The sequence below is a fragment of the Rana temporaria genome, chromosome 3 (genome assembly GCF_905171775.1).
Source record: "Rana temporaria chromosome 3, aRanTem1.1, whole genome shotgun sequence".
Lineage (NCBI taxonomy): Eukaryota > Metazoa > Chordata > Amphibia > Anura > Ranidae > Rana > Rana temporaria.
Genome location: NC_053491.1, coordinates 113,870,429 through 113,892,619, shown reverse-complemented (window position 1 = coordinate 113,892,619; position 22,191 = coordinate 113,870,429). Strand labels below are relative to the sequence as shown.

General features: G+C 41.2%; 1 protein-coding gene across 6 annotated transcripts in view; it reads left to right on the top strand.

Moving 5' to 3' along the window:
* Positions 1 to 22,191, top strand: part of TASOR2 (transcription activation suppressor family member 2) — a 97,616-nt gene that overhangs the window by 24,841 nt on the left and 50,584 nt on the right. For 4 of the 6 annotated variants that reach the window (XM_040343285.1, XM_040343287.1, XM_040343288.1 and 1 more), the window contains 8 exons: positions 117 to 234; positions 867 to 886; positions 991 to 1,090; positions 3,547 to 3,647; positions 5,324 to 5,427; positions 14,435 to 14,507; positions 14,593 to 14,667; positions 20,179 to 20,913. In XM_040343285.1, the coding sequence (XP_040199219.1) occupies positions 209 to 234; positions 867 to 886; positions 991 to 1,090; positions 3,547 to 3,647; positions 5,324 to 5,427; positions 14,435 to 14,507; positions 14,593 to 14,667; positions 20,179 to 20,913 (1,234 nt within the window). In that variant the 5' untranslated portion in view covers positions 117 to 208. Of the gene's footprint in view, positions 1 to 116; positions 235 to 866; positions 887 to 990; positions 1,091 to 3,546; positions 3,648 to 5,323; positions 5,428 to 14,434; positions 14,508 to 14,592; positions 14,668 to 18,637; positions 18,680 to 20,178; positions 20,914 to 22,191 lie in introns of those variants that run through there. The other 2 variants (XM_040343286.1, XM_040343289.1) reach the window with 2 other exon arrangements.

Below are 22,191 nucleotides of genomic sequence, written 5' to 3'. Positions count from 1 at the left end.
CTTCTACTTGCTTTCAAAGTTTTCAGAATTGCAAATTGTGGCTAAAGATTGCAGACTTGTAGTTGGGTATGGCACGTTAGTTGTACTAATAGATTACTGTTTTGTATATCTTTCAGTCTTGAGCGTATGGATAACAATGGCAGTCGTCTACAGCCAAGGCCAAACCTCCATTATATAACTGTCTCCTTTTGAATGACATAGATGTAACATGCCAGTATTAAAGGACCCTGATATGTAAGCAATTACTTGCTTCAAATTTCTCTTGCGCAAGAGGAACATTTTAATATTTTTTTTTTTTTTGGTTTATTTTTATTTTTTTAAGAATTGCAGACAAATACATTATATACAGCATTTGTCTATTTGTTCATGTTTAGTAACCCCTGAAGTTGTCTTCCTAATATCTCTAGGTGTTCTAAAAAAAAAAAAAAAAAAACTTTGTAAAGAAAGGTGGAGGTGTCGCCTGTAATGAGTAATCCCAGAGCTCAGTTTGTATTTAATGTAAATTAAGAACCGAATGGTTACTTTGGACTAGTTCTTGGACTATAGACTTTTCACTTGTAGCAGCACTTGCAAATATTCTGTCAGTGCCTACATTGGTGACTAGAAAGTAAAATCCGGTACAGCTTAAATGTTGTCTAATATCGCCTCTTAGAAAAGATACCCCATGTTGATTGGTGTCTAAACGATTTCTGCATTAATAAAGTCTAAGTGAGAAGACCTGTGTGTGTTTTTTATATGCTAATCTGGTATGTACTTCCTCTAAGTGTATATGCAATGAAGTGCCTGTCATTTTTAAGTCTATTAAATACAGATATCCGTTATTTTATCATTAGTTATTTTTCTTTTTTTCTTTTTTTATAATACAGGCACCAGTTGAACAATACAGGTATGATGCAAGTGTTTGTGTGTGTTTTGTGTGTGCGTGACAGATTTTGTAAATGTTGTGTTGGTTACTAATGTCTTTTTTTTTTTTTTTCCCCTTTTTTAAAGAACTTTATAATGTGTGGAAAGGAGAGTTATATATTCAGGAACAGCGTGCCTGCAATATTAAATTCAAGTCATCGGGCTCTTGCAGCATTCCTGTACAGCTGTAAGTACAGATTTCTGGCTTTTTAGCACCCTTACTACAAATCAAAGTGACAAACATATATACAGTGGGCTGATGTAAACTCTCCAACCATTTCTTTCTTTTTATTTTTTTTAAATCTGTAGCATTTGACCTCGAATACAAGTGCAAATGCTATGTCTGCTTTACTCCAGCATTCCTTGCAAAATGTCTTTAGATTGTGCCTGGGGAGCATCAGTGGTTTTTAGAGACTTCCCTCTGCTACCTTGATGTGCAGGCAGCCACAAAACTACATTTGCCATGGTGGTGGTTGGTGGTTATGACTAAGGCCTTATAGGCTGAAACGCGTCAACCTTTCCTATTTGCGTTTTTTGTCTACTGTGGCTTGTCAATAAATACGTCAATTGTTTAAGAGCAACGACCAGAGTGCAGATCTTTTTCTCATTATTCTACGCACCCGGAAGCTCTGCTTTCCATGTGATGTATGGGTGGTAGCACTGACTTTTTTGTTTATACATTTGCCATGAGCGATGGTGTTGGAGAGAAACGGAGGGTATGGCGTTGACATATGGCACATTGCCAGGTTGTCTTTTAATCCAGCTGTGTACTTCACATGTGGGCTTGAGATTTTTCTGTACAGGGTGAACTTTAAGGATTGGTAAGCTGCAGTATAGTACATCTTTGTTTTCTGTGTTTAAAACCACTTTAAGCTTTTACTGAAACAGCTGTTGATACATTTTATAGGGTTTATCAGTCATGCAAAATTAAAAGGTTTCAGGATCATGATATAACATGCTTGCACACACAAAATAAAACACATATTGTATTAAGTTATCTTCTGCAGACAATATATTTTAAAGAACCGTTCTAGGATCTGAACCACTTTAAGGTGGAGCTCCAGACGTTTTTGTGTTTATTAAAAGTCAGCAACTACAAAAGTGTAGCTGCTGTTTTTTAATAAACACACACTCGCCTGTCCCAGGATCCAGCAATGTGGCCGCCCAAATTCTCGGTTCCCTCCCTCTCCTCGCGCCGGCATTACAACTGTGGGCAATCCGGCTGTGACAGCTTGCGGCTTTACAGCCGGGAGCGCCCTGCGCATGCACAAGTCCTGCTGCGACTCTTTGAATTGTTGGGCAATCTTCTGGGACCTGTGATGTGTTCCAGAAGATTGCAGGGAAGGAAAGGGGAGGAGTACTTCCACTCTGACCATCTATGCGGTCAAAACTAGGTACCCCCCAAAAAATGTGGCATAGGACGGGGAGGAGTGCTTGAAGCGATACTTCCCCCTTTTAGGAACTTCACTAGCAACATAAACTTGTTTTATGCTTTGGGCTATACCAGTCAGTGGTTACAAGCAGGAAAAATGTTGTCTTACTTTCCACTTACTGTCTCAGTGACCATTGTAACAGAAAGTGAGGGGAATCTTCTCAAATTGATGTAGAAAAAAAAAAAATCAAACCAGAAAAGGTACAAACCCTTTTTCTAGTGTACTAGTTAAAACAATTGGTTAATATGGCGCACTCTGCATGTGGCTTTGTACTACTAGCTAAAACAAGGGGTAAGTTGGGTATTGAAACAAATCCATAACAATATGTCCATATAAGGATGATAGTATGCTGTTTTTTTAGGTTCAAAAAGCTAGAAGAGGCTCTGGAACAAAGAGACAAAGAACGGCGCCTTTTAAGTGAAGCAAGTTTACTTTTTAATGTAGGAAATAAATTAAAAACCACTCACAGGAGAGCGGTATATTCCATTACGGTTTATATACATGGGTTTCATCCGCATAGTGCCCAGGGGATATAAGGCATCACTGGCTGGCGGAGGCGATCTGGTATCCTGCTTCTGTCCGGTCTTCACTTCCAAGAACGGGGTCGTGGATGGTGCTTCGCTTTCGGAGCATGCGTGCTCCTTCCTCAGGCTTTGCTGGTAGCCATCGTTGTGTGGGCCAGTTAAACCACACGGGAAGAAGAGGAGGATTGTAAGTCTGCTCTGTAACCATAGCAGGAGGCAAACCTAGATAGCACAACAATAATACATAATACTATTTGGCACAGGATACTAGTAGGACTAACGGGGGCTAAGCGTAATAATCATAATGTCAATAAGGATGGCATTCCCGGAAGTAACGACGTCACGGAGCATCATCGATCTACGCTCCAGCCTCCTGGAAGCACTGTGTGCATACAGTACGACCGAATAGAAGCAGGATACCCGGTCGCCTCCATCAGCCATTGATGCCTTATAACCTCTTGGGACTGTGCAGATGAAACCCATGTATACACAGTAATGCTGGAATATACCTCTCTCTTGTGAGTGTTTTTAATCTATTTCCTACGTTAAAGTAAACTTGCTGCACTAAGAAGGCGCCGTTCTTTGTCTTTTTTTAGTGTACTAGTTAACTGCTGAGTTTGTCTTTGATGTAAATTCATATGTTTGATTGCTAACCTGTTTTTTTTTTTTTTTTACCTCCAACACAGGCCAAACAAGTTAGAAATAAAAGAAGCCATAAAATTATCTCAACTAAGAAAAGCATTGCCAGTTCAAATTTTCGATCAGATCAGTTTTACAGGTCAAGAAGGTAATTATTTTTGATTGAATAAGTACACATACAACATCTTATGTAAACTTATGGCTACATAAATCTTGAAACTCCATAGGTTAAATACTGAGTTTGGTTACTAAAACTGGCGAGTCTAACTTCAGTTTGTTCAATTAAGCTTTGACAAAGAAACTGGAAGCTGATTGGTTTCCATGCACAGATGCACCAGATTTCGCTCCAGTTTTAGCAATTCAAACCCATTGACCGGGTCTTGCTACTCCTGCAGATCTTCCATACTATAGTACTAAAAAATGAGTGCATTTCACTGACTGAAACATTTTCTGCACATAAAGTTAGGAAGTATTCACATGGAAAGACCACTTTAAACTTCTGCAATCCCATATATCGTACCCATTTAGGGCATGGTTTTTGTCAGTTGTCTGTCTTCTAATGACTGGCATATGCTTAAAACTAGGGATGCACCGATACCACTTTTTTTTTTTTTTTTTTTTTTTTGCAACGAGTACAAGTACCATTACTTTTTTATAACTACTCACCGATACCTATTTTCGGCATTTAAGGAGATTAGGGGGAGTAGGAACAGGGAGGGGGGTCTCCATCAGCGTGCTGTGTTATATTACCACCTGGATCAGACCAAGTGATGAAGAACCACAGCACTTGGCACTGCTGGCCTCACATCTAGGAGGTCTATGCTGTCCTCCTCTTCCTCCATCCCATGTCCCCCTCTGCATGCAGTCCATACAACACTGGGCGCTGTTCCCCCAACTCCTAAGACCAATGAGAAGGGATTAAAACACAAAAAGGAGCACTGTTCCAGAGTAGTAGAAACCAGGCTAAATCCATGAAATCCAAAGCAGATATCCAATTTATTGTTAAAGAATCATTATCACAGTGAATTGTGTGCATGGTAACAATTTGCAGCAAATAAAGGTGGAGATGTACAGGAGTGTTCAATAACTCGCATAGATGGTAAGGTGCACTTCACTGGCAGGTCAAATGGATGGATGGCTCAGCCCCTGTATGTTCTGAGGGGGCTTGACAAGGCATGAAGCCAGTGACAACCATTGAGACCCACAGGAAACACGCTCACGGGGCCAGAGAAAACCAGAACAGACTCAGAGGGGATGTCGGTTGCTGGCGGAAGTGCTCCGCAAAAGATACACACAGTGAGGGCACCGGAAATCTGGAGACCATGCAGCCAGAAAAAAAGCCCTTAGATACAGGATAACTATAATCCAAACCTGAGAGTCCAGGACTACATGTTTTTGGGGGTTTAACCCCCTTCTTCAGGTCACAGGGTCAGTGGACCGAGTCAGCATCCTCCCAGTTTGGATTATAGTTATCCTGTGTCTAAGGGCTTTTTTTCTGGCTGCATGGTCTCCAGATTTCCGGTGCCCTCCTTTTACTTCAGTTAAGCTAAGCTTTTTGTCTACTTGTTTTCATGGCAGCAGAAACTAGGTGGATTCTGCCAAAAATCAAATACTGCATAGGACTTTTATAGGTCAGTAAATTAAGTAACATAGCTGAGCCTATTACAGTTTTGCCACAGGTAGGAGGGAGCCTCCTCTACAGGCCCTGGAATACGATTCTGTTAAACACAAAATGACACATACCAAACCATTACTTTTTTTTTTAAATCAGAGTTTTGTTACTTGTCTTTAGACTATTACTGATCTCATCGGCTTACATTATAGGTTGTTTCGAAAGTATCTACTACACACTCTACGCAGTAAAATCGTCAAGTATAGATGGATTTGACATTGACAAGTTGCTGGAGTGGATGAAAGATCAGGAATTGGTAAGAATAACTGCCTAGATTTTAACAAAGAAGTAATGTTTGTAGAAATGTTTTCCATTTTAGTAACGTTGTTTTTTACTTCGGTCCCTATGTTTCGACCATTAATAAATTAAACTTGGACACATAAATAAAGCCAAGCCTATAGCAGGCCAATCAAACAAAAAAGGCTAGCAGGCTGAGGAGCCTTAAAGTGTATGTAAAGCCTTAAGCCTAGTACACACCACAATGTTTATATATTTTTTCCATTTAACCCAGCAGGTTGACGGCTTAGTTTGAAAACAAACCTTAAAGGGCTTGTTTGCACTTGCAGCCATTATTGCTCCCCCTGCTGTAATGAATAAAAAAGGGAAAGTTTGGGACTTTAAATGAAGCAGCTGACTGATTGGGGTGGGTAAAAAAATAGTCAAATTTGATTTACATGGGTGCATATTGGTAGTATATTGCATGTACAGTCCGCACATAAATTACCCAACATTGAAACATGTACGTAATATCAATATTTGGCACATAGTAATAAAATAGTCAGAATTGTATAAATGGTAGTATACACGTATAGCCTGGGCAGCACAAAACAACAAGATAGATATATATATACATAGATAGATAGATGTAAAATTGTATGAGTAGTAAAAATGATATATCTGGATGGAATCCTATTGAAGCATGTAGCTACATCATTGATGCCCAACACGTTTCGTGTATAAAACTCTTCCTCAGGGACAGATGCCATAGGGTATCTGTAATACCGGAGTATAACAAAGTCATATACATGACTAAGGGTGGCCAGAAAAGACAAATGTTGATTCTGGGTACTCACGATGTTGGTCGAACTTTGGTATGTGTGGGGGCTGGACCAAGAGGCTGCTTGTCCAGGAGCTGAGGTGGTTTATAGTCCTGTGCAGGGCAGACCGCACAGGCGCCATCCCCAGAGCACAGGTTGCCATCTTGAGGGTGTAACCAAGTGATTGGTCAAGGTGTGGGTGAATGTCTGTAATGGATGTGTAAATCCATTAGAATTGAGCAACATGAATGGCAGAAAAGAGGAATGGAAAATAAAAGGAGGTGCTGGTGTGAAAACGTGATGGAGGGCTGATCCTGCTGTAATGAATCGCTTTTCAAAGGCATGTGACAGGCGGCTCAGAGGCGACATGTCTTCTCCTAGATGCCTGTTTTAACCATTGAAAGCTTTCAGCACCAAGACTCAACTGCCTGTAATGAGACACTCCCATGAGCCTATGTGAAGGAGGTGTGTTTTCCATTGCTTTTCACCTCACTGAGACGAGCTGGCTGTTTACTTTCTCTTACCTCCTTGGAAGATGCCGGTACAAAGCTGACTGAAATTCTAAAATGGCGAGAGAGGGAGACGGACAGAGGGAGGAAGGGAGAGACGGACGGACAGAGGGAGGAAGGGAGAGACGGACGGACGGAGGAAGGAAGGGAGAGACGGACGGACGGAGGAAGGAAGGGAGAGACGGACGGACGGACAGAGGGAGGAAGGGAGAGACGGACGGACAGAGGGAGGAAGGGAGAGACGGACGGACAGAGGGAGGAAGGGAGAGACGGACGGACAGAGGGAGGAAGGGAGAGACGGACGGACAGAGGGAGGAAGGGAGAGACGGACGGACGGAGGAAGGAAGGGAGAGACGGACGGACGGAGGAAGGAAGGGAGAGACGGACGGACGGAGGGAGGAAGGGAGAGACGGACGGACGGACGGAGGGAGGAAGGGAGAGACGGACGGACGGACGGAGGGAGGAAGGGAGAGACGGACGGACGGAGGGAGGAAGGGAGAGACGGACGGACGGAGGGAGGAAGGGAGAGACGGACGGAGGGAGGAAGGGAGAGACGGACGGAGGGAGAGACGGACAGAGACGGACGGACGGACGGAGGGAGAGGGAGACGCACCGGGTCACTCAACCCTGACAATGAAGAAAAACGCACAGGCTTGGCTGCCAGCCAATCCTGAGAATTTACCTACACTAGCAAAAAATGCTATCTCTCTCTAGCACACTAACTAGATGGACATGGATTGAAATTCTGTCAGTACTTGCTGAATCAGCCAAATTTTGATCTTTGGACAGCTGCAGAGAGACTTCTCCCTGTTTTTATCTTTTATCTATTTTTTTTCTTTTTTTTAACTACACCTCTTAATACCTTTCTCCACTTTTCGAAATTTTGTCATCTCCCTCCTTCCTTTTTTTCCTTTACAGAAACAGGAAAGTCAGTTTTGCAACCTAACATTTCCTACATCTTTTTGCTCCTCTCAATTCAACCATGATGGCCTTCTTCCTTTGTCTGAAATACCATATATGTCATGTACACGTGCTTCCTAAATAAGCAAGTTTGAAAGAAAAGTTGCGAAACGCCATATACTACAATATATTGTGTCAAACAAATATAATTTTTCATTTAGAGATCTTTTTTTATGTCCTTTTTCTCTGCCAGCCAGGGAGCTTTCAGTTTCTTCTGAGATTCAAAGTAGAAACTGAAAGTGTGGTAACAAAACTGAAAGTGACTACTAAGGTTGTTAATGTGAAACTAGTAAGTGTGAGCTTATTGTTCAGTCTGACTGGCAAACCACAACAGAAAATATATCTAAAAATGTTTACCTTTCAAAATATTTGTAATCCTGTTTTAGACCTCAGATGTGTTCACATACCCTTTTCATACTATACAGTGAAATCTTGGTTTACGAGTAACGCGGTTAACGAGCGATTTGAAAGACAAGCAAATTTTATTTAAAATCCTGACTCTGTTTGCGAGTGTCTTGCAAAACAAGCATAATTCAAGCTAATGGGGTGTGTAGTACCGCATTTGGCCAGAGGTGCGGGGGGTTTGGTGATGTTCCGAAATACTCAATCACTCAGAAATAATCTGTTCCCAAGTGTGTCCGAGATCAGCTGAGCTGTCCCTGAGTATTTCCAAGGCTCTCTGGCGCCCCCCCCACCTCTGGACACACGCGGTATTGCGCAACTAATTATGTTTGTTTCCAGTCCATCTCCCTCTCTTTCTGTCAGTTTAATCTGTGCGTGAGCCGATCTCCTCCCTGCCCCTCTCCTCTTATGCCTGTGTAATTCTATCCCATGCAGCTGCTCTAGTGTTTGTAAAGAAACCTGCGATAATTACTTTGATCCTCTCTGTTTTAGGTCCCTGTTTAGCACTGTGTGTGTGTGTGTGTGTGTGTGTGTGTGTGTTTTTCTAAAATTATAATGCTAAATACTTTCTTTGCAAAACCCTGCGTGCAGACACATGACCTCCCTCTGCCAGCTTGCATTCATCAGAGGGGAATCTCAGACCCTCCCACTCTACTTGGGAAGGAAAACAGAGGGGAGGTCACATGACAGTGCAGCAGAGCACTCTGCAAAGAAGGTATTTAGCATTATAATTTTAGGAAAACACACACATTGTACTGAGCAGGGACCTAAAGCCGAGTAAATCAAAGTAATTAATACATGTGACTTTACAACTACTTTAAGGTGTTGATTGTGTTTCAACCAAGGAGACCATGTTTTCCAGAATTTCAAGTGGGTATCATTTAGAATGGAAGTGAGTTTTTTCCCGTGTACCATGGTTCCCATGAAATATTGCTTTTGCCTCCAAGAAATGTAATCTTGGCTGTTTCAAGGCTCTGGCAATAGTTTGACATGTAGCAAAAAGATCAAGGAAACCAATTTCCATTCATGTTTGGTGAGATCAGGAATAGGTCCTTCCTAAGGACTGCAGGTAAGATTTTTGCCAGTAGCCAAAAGATAAATTATAGGTGTGTGGGACTTTCAAGCAGCTCATATACAGTTAAATAGACAACCAAATGTGTAAAATATATATATATATATATATATATATATATATATATATATATATATATATATATATATAAGTTGGAATCAATGGATAAAAAGATGGTGCCTTCAGTGCAAGTTGTCAAAAGTTCCAAAAGCATTGTGACTACGGCATGTGAACAACCCAGTTTGCTGGCTTTGTAGCCTAAAGGGTAACTCCACTTTCGTGGGAAAAAAGTAGCAAATAAAAAAATATATAGCATATACAATTGCAACTCAAGTCATACTGTAATTGATTCTTATTAAATGTCCCCTTCCCTTTTCAATCTGCGGAACTATAATTTACCATAAAATGCAATGCAATATGGCTTTCTGGAGGCGTTCTGTGTATAGAACGTCCCACAGAAACATAATTTCCTGCTTGTGTGATTGGCTCATTGATATCTTCAGAAGTCTGTACGAAGATGCAAGTCGGGCACCCCCTGCAACAAAAAAATTATTTTTGGTCAGATATTCCCAACAGGAAATCTAAAGGAATGCTGACCCTGCCATTTTCCTCATTGGAGCCCTGCAGTTGCAGCAGCTGATTGATAATTATGAAACCACTCCCATTAGATTCACTTAGCCCATGGACACATACACATAGTGATTTCTTCAGAATAACAAAAGGTGTAGAAATCTGGAACAACGTATGTCAAAATCCATGTAATGTACATGGATCACCCAGAGGGGATCACAACAAAAGTGGAGTTACTTTTTTAAAGGGATGCAGTTGGTGGCAGCTAAAACATGACCCATCCTTGTGTTTTTAGCTTCCCCCCCCCCAACCGCAAGTCTAAATAAGCCTTAGCGCCAACTGTGTTTTTTTTTTTGTTTGTTTTTTTTTCTTTCTTTTTTTGGGATAAAGGTTTTATATATAAAAATAAAAGCTGACTATTTTAAGTGCCCCTGTCAGAGGTAAATGGTTTGTGTCAAGTCTGTAACTGCACTTTTACTGGTTAGCTTGGTCTGTTTGTTAAATTAAGTTGAAAAATAGCATAACTGACTTGCTGGCAGGACCACTAGGTGAAAGTAAATAAAAACAAACATTTTTGGGTTTAAAGCCTCTACAAGAAAGAAACGGGTTATGTTGCACACAAAGACACTGTAAAGTGAAGGCAGCTCTGTAAGTTCAGGGCTATTTGCCTTGTAGATCTGGATACGTGGGATTGATTTACTAAAACTGGACAGTGCAAAATCTGGTGCAGCTCTGCATAGAAACCAATCGGCTTCCAGGTTTTTAGGTGTGTGTGTTTTTTTTTTGTTTTTTTTTAATTATTCTATTGTCAAAGCTTCAAGTGATACTAAAGGTTCAAAATTTTTTTTTTAAATAACAAACATATCATACTTGCCTCCACTGGTTTTGCACAAAGTGGTCCCGAACGCTGGGGCTGCATGAGTGCTGTCAGCACTGGGGAGCTACAGTTCATTGAGGGAACCATGAATGCCAACATGTACTGTGACATACTGAAGCAGAGCATGATCCCCTCCCTTCAGAGACTGGGCCACAGGGCAGTATTCCAACAAAACGACCCCAAACACACCTCCAAGATGACCCCTGCTTTGCTAAAGAAGCTGAGGTTAAAGGTTATGTCCTGGCCTAAACACGCTTGAGTATCTGTGGGGCATCCTCAAACGGAAGGTCTCTCATATCTACGAGCTCCGTGATGTCATCATGGAGTGGAAGAGTACCCCAGTGGCAACCTGTGAAGCTCTGAACTCCATGCCCAAGAGGGTTAAGGCAGTGCTGGAAAATAATGGTGGACACACAAAATATTGACACACTTGGCCCAATTTGGACATTTTCACTTGGGGGTGTACTCACCACTTTACATTGTAGCAAAGTGTAATTTCTCCAGTGTTGTCACAAAGAAAAGATATAATAAAATATTTACAAAAAATGCGAGGGGTCTACTCATTTTTGTGAGATACTGTACATCCTTGCTAGCACCGCTGCATGAAAGTTTCACTATATGGGCCAGTTCACACTACTGCGTCTTCAAAATCGTGGGTTTTTACCGTAATTTCACGGCCACGATTTTGCCGAGATTCACGGCCATGCTGTTAGGGAATGCCGGTCTATAGAGCTGAATTCGCATCGCACATGGATCAAACTGGCACAGGACCCTTTTTAACGCAGCTTAGATTCGCAACGCATTGATGTGAACGGCACTCATGGGAAAACTATGTTAGTAAAATGACATGCAAAGTTGAGCAATCGCAATGGATCAAATTTGCAATAGAATTTGCAGCAGTGTGAACCGGCCCTAAGCCACGTGTTTTTGTGATGAGTGCAGGTTCAGTCACCTTGCTACCGAAGACATTTCTGAACCAGAGGGTAACGGAGCCCAACAGCAACTATCATGAAATATCTCTGGCCATTCAAAAACCACATCCAAAATACCAATAGACTTAAAGCACAACACAAAACTTACCTGTAGCCCTTGTTGTTTTTTTTAGCGGTTCTTTATGTAATGCGAAGATCATATTGGTATTCAAAGTCCATATATTTGAGCTGGAATATTTATAGATGTGTTGTTTGCCTGCTGCTGTTTCTCAAATGGCTTTTTTACTTCCACTTTCAGTTTAGAGAAACTGGGAGTAAATTATATTTTCATTATGGACACAGGCAGCATTCTTTTATGCTCTGCAGCATGTCTGATTTCCAGTAATATGCACACAGGTAGAGTTCTTTTGTATGAATATGCTTATTTCTACTTTCTGTTTACTGAGAAACTGAAAGTAACTGTCGGGTTGTACAACTGCATGTGGAACGTATTTTAAAATCTATTCTAGCTGCTTCTAAAGGCAGTTGGAGTTCAGTTTTGTTTGCAGCTAAAATGTTTGTTTAGATTTTAGTTGTACATTTTTTTTTTACATTTACTGTAGTAAAGTTATTTGTCTTGAATAAATAGCTATATACATTAACCACTTAAGGACCCCCCTCCTGCACATTTATGTCGGCAGAATGGCACGGCTGGGCACAAGCACGTACCTGTACGTCCTCTTTAAGTGCCCAGTCGCGGGCGCGCGGTCCGAAGCGCCGTGGCCGCGGGACCCGATAGCCACTGGAGTCCCGCGATCGGTCCCCGGAGCTGAAGAACGAGGAGAGCTGTGTGTAAACACAGCTTCCCCATTCTTCACTGTGGCACTGTCATTGATCGTGTGTTCCCTGAAATAGGGAAGCACGATCAATGACGTCACATGTTCAGCCCTGCCCCCCTACAGTTAAAAACACATATGAGGTCACACTTAACCCCTTCAGCGCCCCCTAGTGGTTAACTCCCAAACTGCAATTGGCATTTTCACAGTAAACAATGCATTTTTATAGAATTTTTTGCTGTGAAAATGACAATTGTCCCAAAAAATGTGTCAAAATTGTCCGATGTGTCCACCATAATGTCGCGGTCACGAAAAAAATCGGTGATCACCGCCATTAGTAGTAAGAAAAAAAAAAAATTATTAATAAAAATGCAATAAAACTATCCCCTATTTTGTAAACACTATATACATTTAGCGCAAACCAATCGATAAACACTTATTGCGATTTTTTTTTTTTTTTTTACCAAAAATAGGTAGAAGAATACGCAGCGGCCTAAACTGAGGGAAAAAAACTTATATATATATATATATATATATATATATATATATATATATATATATATATATATATATATATATATTAGTTATTTTTTTTTTTTGGGGGGGGGGGATATTTATTATAGCAAAAAGTAAAAAATTATTGAATTTGTTTTCAAAACCGCAGAGGTGATCAAATGCCACCAAATGGAAGCTCTATTTGTGGGAAAAAAAGATGCCAATTTTGTTTGGGAGCCACGTCGTGCGACCGCGCAATTGTCAGTTAAAGCGACGCAGTGCCGAATCGCAATAACTGGCCGGGTCCTTTACCTGCATTTTGGTCCGGGTCTTGAGTGGTTAAAATGTAAAGAATTACTGTTTCCTCACCTACTAAGATAAATGAGAACGTATAATATTGCCTTGAAAAACGAATATAAGCGTAAAGAGGGCAAGTTCAACTGGTAGTGGTAGCTATAACCATGCACATGATAGAGACACCCAGGACGAGTCCAAGCAGATTTGTCCTGCATTTTTATTTAGCAAGGCAGCTAAGATAGTTTCAATGCAGGAGTGCTTTGTACAGCAAATTCATAGCATAAAACATCTGCTTTTCCGAGCCCCTTACTTAAACTCCGGTCAGTTTCTGACCAATTTCTTCAGCAGAACAAACGGGTCACACAAGTCAGCCTTTTCATGGAGCATTGGTCTCCAACAGATAAGAGAACCCGGACCATCAGTAATCACATAATAGGACTTCTGGACAGCTGACACTAATAATGAGGTCTGGTTTCCAGGTGAGATGTGACAGTAGGAATACTTTTGGAGAGAGTTTTGTCTTTTATCCCAACCGAAGCTTTACAAAGCCTCCAGGACCCAGAACAAAACAACCATAAACCCTGCTTAGTTATTCAACCTTCATCCAAAAATTTGCCTACTGTCCCATGGTGGCCCCGTTTGTATAGTCCTCAGTCTGGCACACCCAGCATGTAAAAAGTATTTGTTTTGACCGTAAACACTGAAACCCATTGCTATATGTATGTGAGGCACACCAAGGTGACACATAAACACTGTCCACAATCCTGCAAGCTATAGTAAAGCAGGTGTCTATCCTAGAATGAAGTGTTTAGACCTCTGCCCTTTTGATTGCATATAGCTAAAGTGGTATATCGGATACTTTCTGTAATGTGATTGCTAGTAAAGATATTTGCTTGTGTTTTGGTGAGAATTTGTATCCCTGACAAGTGTGTGTGTGTGTGTGTGTGTGTTTGTGTGTGTTGAATGGCTACTCCCACAGTTGAATGGGTGCTTCAGAAGTCCTAATGTGAAGATTTCTCCAGTATCTATTTATCACGGTAAACCACAGCACTCTCATGATGCATATTATCCTTTGAAAAAAAAAACGTAGTTTGTTTAGCACTTTATCTAGCTGTGGATCGTACTGCTGTCCCCTGTGTACCTACAGGTCACAATATCTGGTTAAACTATAACAAGAACTGCTGTAAAATGACATCACAATGCATGAAGTGAAAACTGAATACATCTATGCTAGTATTGATTTTGTATTGTCTTTTTAGTAATTCTGGTATATCTCCATGTACTCCAATTTTCATAGGCATTAATTAAAGTATTACATGACCAGGGATTGCTGATTTTGCTGACGTCTTCGGCACTTCAGTGCAGCGAAGGTAAATGCTTTTAGCTGTGGACTTTGTTAATATTTTTAGTTTTTAGATACTTTCGAAAAAGGTAATCCGTGTTTTCTCTTTTCAGGTCTCAGTGTGAAAGATTCTTTCCAGCTTTTTGCCTTGTTTTTATTCCCCAACTCACGATTGTTGGATAATACAGGTAAGGAGGTTATCTTGACTACATGTGTATTCCATTTCTAGGTACCTATTTTATATTCCGTACTCATGTACTTGCGTACATGAGTAAGCAGATTTTGGACCAAAAAAACGACCAAATACATTTTAGACAAAAAACGACCAAACATATTTTTTTACTTCTCGTATTTTGTTCGTCAAGGTTGTAAACACAATGTTTTTGCGTTTCACTAAGAACAAAAACAAAATTAGTGCAATTTTTTGTATAACTGAATGAGAGAAAGAGGGAGATGTGTGTGTTTAAATGTGTAACAATCAATCACGGCAGCCACTCCTACATTCCTTTATATATAAAGGGTCTATGTATCAGTCTTTTTTTTTTTTTTTTTTTTTTTAACCAAAGATTCATCCAATGTCGCCCAAGATTCACACATTTCTAACTGAATCTTTTGTTAAAAGTGTGTTAAATCTTGGATATATAGGTGAGTCTTGACTGAAAAGACTTATAAATAGACCCCAAATTACTATTAGTATTCACAAAATAAAAGCATACATTTCCACAAGATAACAGACCTGCCTTCTTCTTCAACATCAAAAAATAAGAGTACTTTAGCGAATCAATGTTTTTCCACTTTCCTCCTCTGTGGCTCCTTCCTTGTCTTGTTATCCATCATGATCCAAGGGCAAGGTATTGTGATTGAGATTGCACTGAACTGGCCCAGGCAGACTTGCTACTCAGACCTCGTCAAACTTGGTGTGTGTCAACATTTGTCCTTTGAGTACTATCAAGGGTCAGATCTCAGCCTCGGCAGTTCTCTTTCAGAGACCGCATGCTTCTCACGCCTTGGTGAAAGACTTTCATACAGGACGTTGCTCACATTGTTCCCCTGTGACCTTGTGGGATGTCAGACCAATTTTGTTGACTCTTCAGCCTTTTTGGTCCATCAGGGATATTACCTGGTCTACTTTCATTCACAATGTTGCCTTTCTTGTCGCCATCAATTTGGCACAACATGTTTCGGAGTTAGAGGTCGTAATCTGTAAAAAAAAAAAAAACTGAAAAAAAAGAAACCCTTTTTTTTACTGCATAGAGAAGGTTGTTTTACTTTTCAATGAATTTCTATTAAAGTTTTAAGAGTATTACAAACACATATTTTGTCTTTTGGTTGTGAAATATACAAAGTCAACAGAGACTCATCCATATACCAATATCTGAGGAAGCCTCCTCACATAGTCTGCCTGGCCCATTTTCACAACCGGATATCACAATCTACTGTGCTATTTTGTCCATGACCTATAGCCTGTACCCTATTGCGGGGCCCAGAGCATCCCCCACCGGCTGGGAAGAACCAGCTCCCCGTCTGTCTTTCAGGGGGAGTCCGGCACCTCCGGTTGCGGGGGGCCCCCCTTCACACCCCAACAAGGCGATATGTCATCGAAGGCTGATATGAATATAAATGTAATGGGCCTTCCCTGGAGTCTGGATGCTTCAGCTACCCTGCCACCCAGAAGTGCGTGTTTTGCGGATTTAATCAGGTTAATCTGGGTAAGGGTATACATAAAGTTGTACACCCTGATCCAAAATCTCCTGACCTTTTGGGCATGTCCATCATATATGATAGATGGATCCCACCTTGCCGCATCCCCTGAAGCACTTTGTGGCTCCAGGCACGAAAGTGGCCAATCTGGTCGGTACCATATACCATCTCCGTAAAACCTTTATAATGGAGTCATTTGTGAGTGAACAAGATGCTGTCTGACAAAGCGTGCCACTCGCGAGAGAAGGTTGTTTTAAACCAAAAATCCCCAAGGTTGTTTCTCTCTTCCACATTGTGCTGCCTTCTCTATGTCCTGCTTCTTGCTATCCCATTCCACTGTCTGGAGTCTGTCTGAGTCTCCCTCTTAGCTACAGATTCTTTCAAACAGAATTTCTTTGTCAATCCTAAGGGTTCTCACAGGGGGGAGACCTGTGTCTCGCCCCACAAAATACTTTTAAGTGGATTTTACAGCTTATTTTAAGCCTATGGGCAAGATGCCACCATTCCCTGTTTAAGTATACTAGTCTACACGATCTGTTCTTCTTGGGCTTCTCAGCATCATACATCTGTTTTTCAGATATGCAGGACTGCTACTTGGTCTTCTGTCCATGAATTAGGTTTTACCAGGTTTGGTTGTAAGGTTCTTCAGGCTGCAGTATGAGCTCTCTCTCAAACTCCTACTGTTAACTGGTTGTTACGTAAACCTTTTGGGGTTTGGTCCTCCCCTCTGTGTGTTGCTTATATCCACTCTTACTGTTGATTGCTAACAAAGCCGAGACATGCTGTGAATGGAAGGGTTTATACTGGGCCATCTTACAGGTTTGTTTGCCAGTGTCCAAATCTCCTGGAGGTGGCAGTATAATTCTATAGTTCTGAATACCATCCTGTGTCATGTAGCGTTGTTACAGGTAAGGCCAAATCCTATTTTTTTTTTTTTTTTTTGTCTTATATTCCTCCTTGAAAATGGCAGTCTATTTCCTGGTCTTGAGCGTGCCTATAGCTTTAAATTTGCAGCGTGAAATCATCTAGAACAGGGGTGTCAAACTCATTTCATTGTGGGCCGCATTAGTATTATGAGGGCCGGTTGTATCTGTAAAATTAGATGTCCAGCGTATCCCCTCCCCTTTACATAAGATGTCAAGAGCCACCCCACCATCAGAAGTTAAGTCCCCCACTTTCCCTTACATCACAGTGAAAGTAAGGGTCTGAAGTAGGACCAGAGGAGGGCTGGAGCTCTCCTGCAGCTTAGATCAGTTGCACGGAGCCCACAGGCAACTACAGTGACTAGTTCTTTGCTTGTCTGTTTTTGGCACAGCTTTTAGAGTAAATGTCATCTTAAAAATCTGCAATTTAAAATAATTGTCATTTTAACCACTTCAAAACCGGCCCATTGTAAAATGATGTCCACAAAGAACCTCTACCATTCAGAGTGGACGTCATATGACGTCCTGGGCTTTGGGGGGGATATCTGAATGATGCCTGCAGCTAGAGGCATCATTCAGATATCCTTCTCTTCTGCCAGCGATTCTACACAACGTAAGAATGATCATAGCGACGGTTCTGCCGCTAGATCGTTCTTACAGGCGGCGGGAGGGGACATCCCCCCCCCCTCCCGCCGCCATCCGGTGCTTCTCCAGGCTCTCCCGTGCCATCGGGGGCCCGGAGAACGAATCGTCCGGCGCTGGAAGGAAGCATAGAGATGACTGGTGACCATATAGTCACCAGTCATCTCTATGACCATCGGAGGACCCGGGCGCGATGTGATGACGTCACGCCCGGGTCCCCGTAAGTAAACAAAGCCGCAATTGCGGCTGCTAAGCAACAGTACGCATGAGATCGGTGAATTTTTTTTCACCGATTTTATGCTTTCCAGGCTGGAGGAGAGATGTGGGGTCTTATTGACCCCGCATCTCTCCATAAAGAGTACCTGTCACACACATTCCTATTACAAGGGATGTTTACATTCCTTGTAATAGGAATAAAAGTGATAATAAAAAAATAAAACATAAAAAAAAGTGTAAAAAAATAAATATGTAAAAAAAAAAAAAAAAAGAAATAAATTTTTTTTTTTAACACCCCTGTCCCCAGTAGCTTTCGCGCAGAAGCGAACGCACACGCAAGTCCCGCCGACATATGTAAACGTTAAATTTCAAAGCGTTGCCTATGGGGATTTTTAAGTACCGAAGTTTGGCGCCATTCCATGAGTGTGCGCAATTTTAAAGCGTGACATGTTAGGTATCTATTTACTTGGTGTAACATCATCTTTCATATTTTACAAAAAAAATGGGCTAACTTTACTGTTTTGTTTTTTTTAATTCATGAAACAATTTTTTTTCCCCCAAAAAAAGGCGTTTGAAAAATTATTGCGCAAATACCGTGCAAGATGAAACGTTTCAATGACCGTCGTTTTATTCCCTAGGGTGTCTGCGTAATTTTCTAGCAAAAAAATTATGATTTGTACATGTAGGAGAGAAGTGCCAGAATAGGCCCGGTATGGAGGTGTGTATAAAAGCCCTGTATGGAAGTGGTTAAGGAAATGTCATAACTTTTTGTTTTAGCAAATAATGCCTGCTTTTGAAGTGTAGTGGACATAAAAACTTCACACCCCTGTAAAAATGCCAGGTTTTGAGATGTAAAAAAAAATCACTTTTGAATTTTTCCATCTTTTTAATGTGACCTATAATCTGTGTAACTTAATCTGAAGTCTTTAAAGAGGGGGAAAAAGTACAATAACACGGTTGCATAAATATGCACACCCTTAAACTAGTACTTTGTCAAAGATTTTATAACGGCATTCGGTCTTTTGGGGGTATGAGTCTTATCAGGATTGCACATTTACCTTGGAAAAGGGCTCCATATCTGTCAGATTGCTAGGTAATCTCGTCTGCAAAACCCTCTTCAGCTCACCCCCCACGTCCATTCTCTGGGTGGTCCAAAACTTTGATCTTCCGGTGAAGCCATTCTTATGTTGATTTGGTGGTGTGCTTTAGGGTCATTGTTATACTGAAAGGTTAAATTCCTCCTCATCTTCAATAATGCTTTTGTACCAAATTTGACCGATATTTGGGAATGTTCATAAGTCCCTCCACCCTGTACTGTGGTACCCCTTGTAATAGATGTACTGTGACTGTTATTAAAAAAAAATGGTTGTTTTGTACTCAGAATTGGAACATATTTGCACATGACTATATGTCGCTTCCCCTTCATGCTAAAAGCAAAATGTGACCATAAATATCCACTTGCTGACTGCAATACGTGTATATATACATTGAGGTTTGCAAGTGGTTTACCTTGATCGCCTCTTTGGCCTTGGAGGACCAAAGCGAGGGCATGATTTAACTTCCAGTTTAGGGTGGAAGTAAACCATTTTTATTTGTTTTTAAAGCAAAAGATAAAAATGTTTTTGCTTTTAAAGGTAAAGAGCTTTAAGGTCTTTTCGAACCAAGATCTCTCCATAAAGAGGGACCCGTCAACCTTATTTCTATTACAAGTAAACCCTAAATACAGCAGTTTACTTAAAGAGGAGCTACAGTCTGCTCACATAATTTGTAATAAAAACATCTTTGCTATTCTGAAGCTTCCCTCCAACCACTTTGCATATTATTTTATATATACTGTGATTCTGTACTTGCCAAATTTATGCTACAGAAATCTCCTTCCACGGTGTCTGGCTGCAGCCATTTTAACTGTGGGCAGCTGAAGCTGCTGCCTGTTCACTTCCTGGATTTACAAAGAGGCACACCTCCAGCTCTCATTGATCCTCTTATGACTCATCCCCCACCGTTCCTGGCAAACACTCACGAGAGTGAGCGAGAGAGCTTTACATGATGTCATAAGCCTAGGCTAATGACTAGACAAGAAACAGTAAGTGGGCTGTATAAGGTATTTACGGGCAGAAAAAAAGGGCAGAAGATTTAATAGATGGAAAGATGAAAAAATAAGGTCCGCTTTAATTTTTACAATGTTTAATCTGATTTTTTATTTATTTTTTTCTATAGGAAGTGAAGATTTGGGTTACAAGCTTGTAAAGGAAGATATCTCACTTAAAATAACTGAATTGCTGCCTGGCCTTCAGTATGCAATTCTAGAAACAAGACAGATGCAAAAAGGCAAAGACCTTTATCCTGATACTTTGGTGGAAAAGCATTTCAAACAGTTTGCCAGTCTTCAAGGGAAAAATTTCAGTGTCGGGGAGCTAAAAGCAGGAACAAGTAACCGTTTCCTTCTTTCTGGTCATGGAAAAGACATTGCTGATCAAACTGACCAGTTGTTTTTTTCTCGCCTGCAGTCTTATATTTCATCACCAGTAAATTTCAGTGTTCCTCTGGTAAAAATGTCCAGTCTCTTGAAGGAGGAGATCCCATTGTCTAGCGACTCTGAAAAATGTGGCAAAAACGTAATAGGAAAGGACTCTGTTGCCTTAGAATCTAAAACACCTTTATTAGCCGCAAATAACATTAAAAGCGATGGTTCAAGTGGAAACCATGTATTGAATGAAAACAAAAAGCAACCTGCCAAGAAGAGAAGCTTCAAGAAAGGTGGAAGACGAGGAGCCAGGAAAGGCAAAAGGAAGCTTAAACACCAAACTGCTTCGCCTTCTAGTGCTACGAGTGAGAACCAGGTTGCAAGCAAAAAGAGAAAGCTGATTGGTGGAGACCAGGAACAAGCAGTCTCTTCAAACAGAACCACAGTAAAACTTGCCAGTGCTCCTCTTGCACACAGGAGAAAGAGAGGTTTGTAAATTTGACAGCTTTACTCTTTGTAGCTAGACCTATTTCTGACATTTTAAAGTGATCCTGCCTGGTGCTGCCCTCCCCTCTGTAAACTGACCACGATTTATCATGTCTTCTGAACCCTGACATTGTGGTCAGGGGAATTCTCAGCTCCTCCCGCTGTAGCGGTTAGATCAAGAGAGGAGAGAGGTGGGCAGTCACGTTGGCGCCGAGCAGCGCTCTGAAATTGGGTATAAAACTGCATTTTTTTTTTTAAAGCGCATACACTGGGCACATAATATCGAACACTAGGGGTTTCTATGAAGACAACATTATCTGCATTAGGCTGCATTCACACCTTAGCGCGGCGTTTTGCCGCAACAAAACACGTCGTTTTTTAACCTTGTTTTCGCTGGAGGGGTGATTTACACATTGTCGGCTATGCCGAACGCCGAAGCCGCCTGAAAAAAAGGGTCAGGGACTTGTTTTGAGCTTCAGGCGTACAGCGTTTCGGCGTTCGGCGTGGAGATGTGAACCATCTCCATAGAGAACAATGTTAAATCCCCCCTCCAGCGTATTTTAGGCTGCAATAGCATCGGGCTTCAGGCGTTAAAACGCCTAGGTGTGAATGGAGCCTCAGGGAACCCCAAGCCTCTGTTATTCCAGCCTATAATGGAGGACGCAAACACTAATTTAGTTGCATTTAACATTGGTTATAATTTGAGTGCATTTTTTTAGTACTGGGTCTGCTTTCATTGCCTTACTGACCATTACACCAAGCTGACAATCAATGCAGAGAATTTATATTAGACTGCTTTATGTCTACTTTTAATATATGCCATATACCAGGGGTGCCCAACCTTTTGAAGAGCGAGGGCCACTTAAGCGACTTGGTACCCGGTCGCGGGCCACAATGAGCGGAGAGGGTGGATAGCATGTCTGTGTCCGCTCTGCATACGTATGCAGAGCGGACACGGACGCAGCCCATTATACTTTTTACTTTTTATTGGAGGTAGAACACAAGTCGGTTTATGTCTGCCACCTCTTGGAGGTGAATGGAGGGTCCAATTGGTCGGACTGATCGTGTGAAACACGATGTGCCGTGGTTAACCCGTTTTTTTGTGAAAACTGTTATTTTTGTGAACAGCTACATGACTTCACCGCTATCAGTGACGTGTACTATAGAGATAATGTCATTAGAAAAATATATGATCTTGGTTGCTGAGCTCATCTGTCACCGAAATTTTATTATTTTTAGATTTCATATATATTCATCAGGAACGCCTACCCCCACCTCCG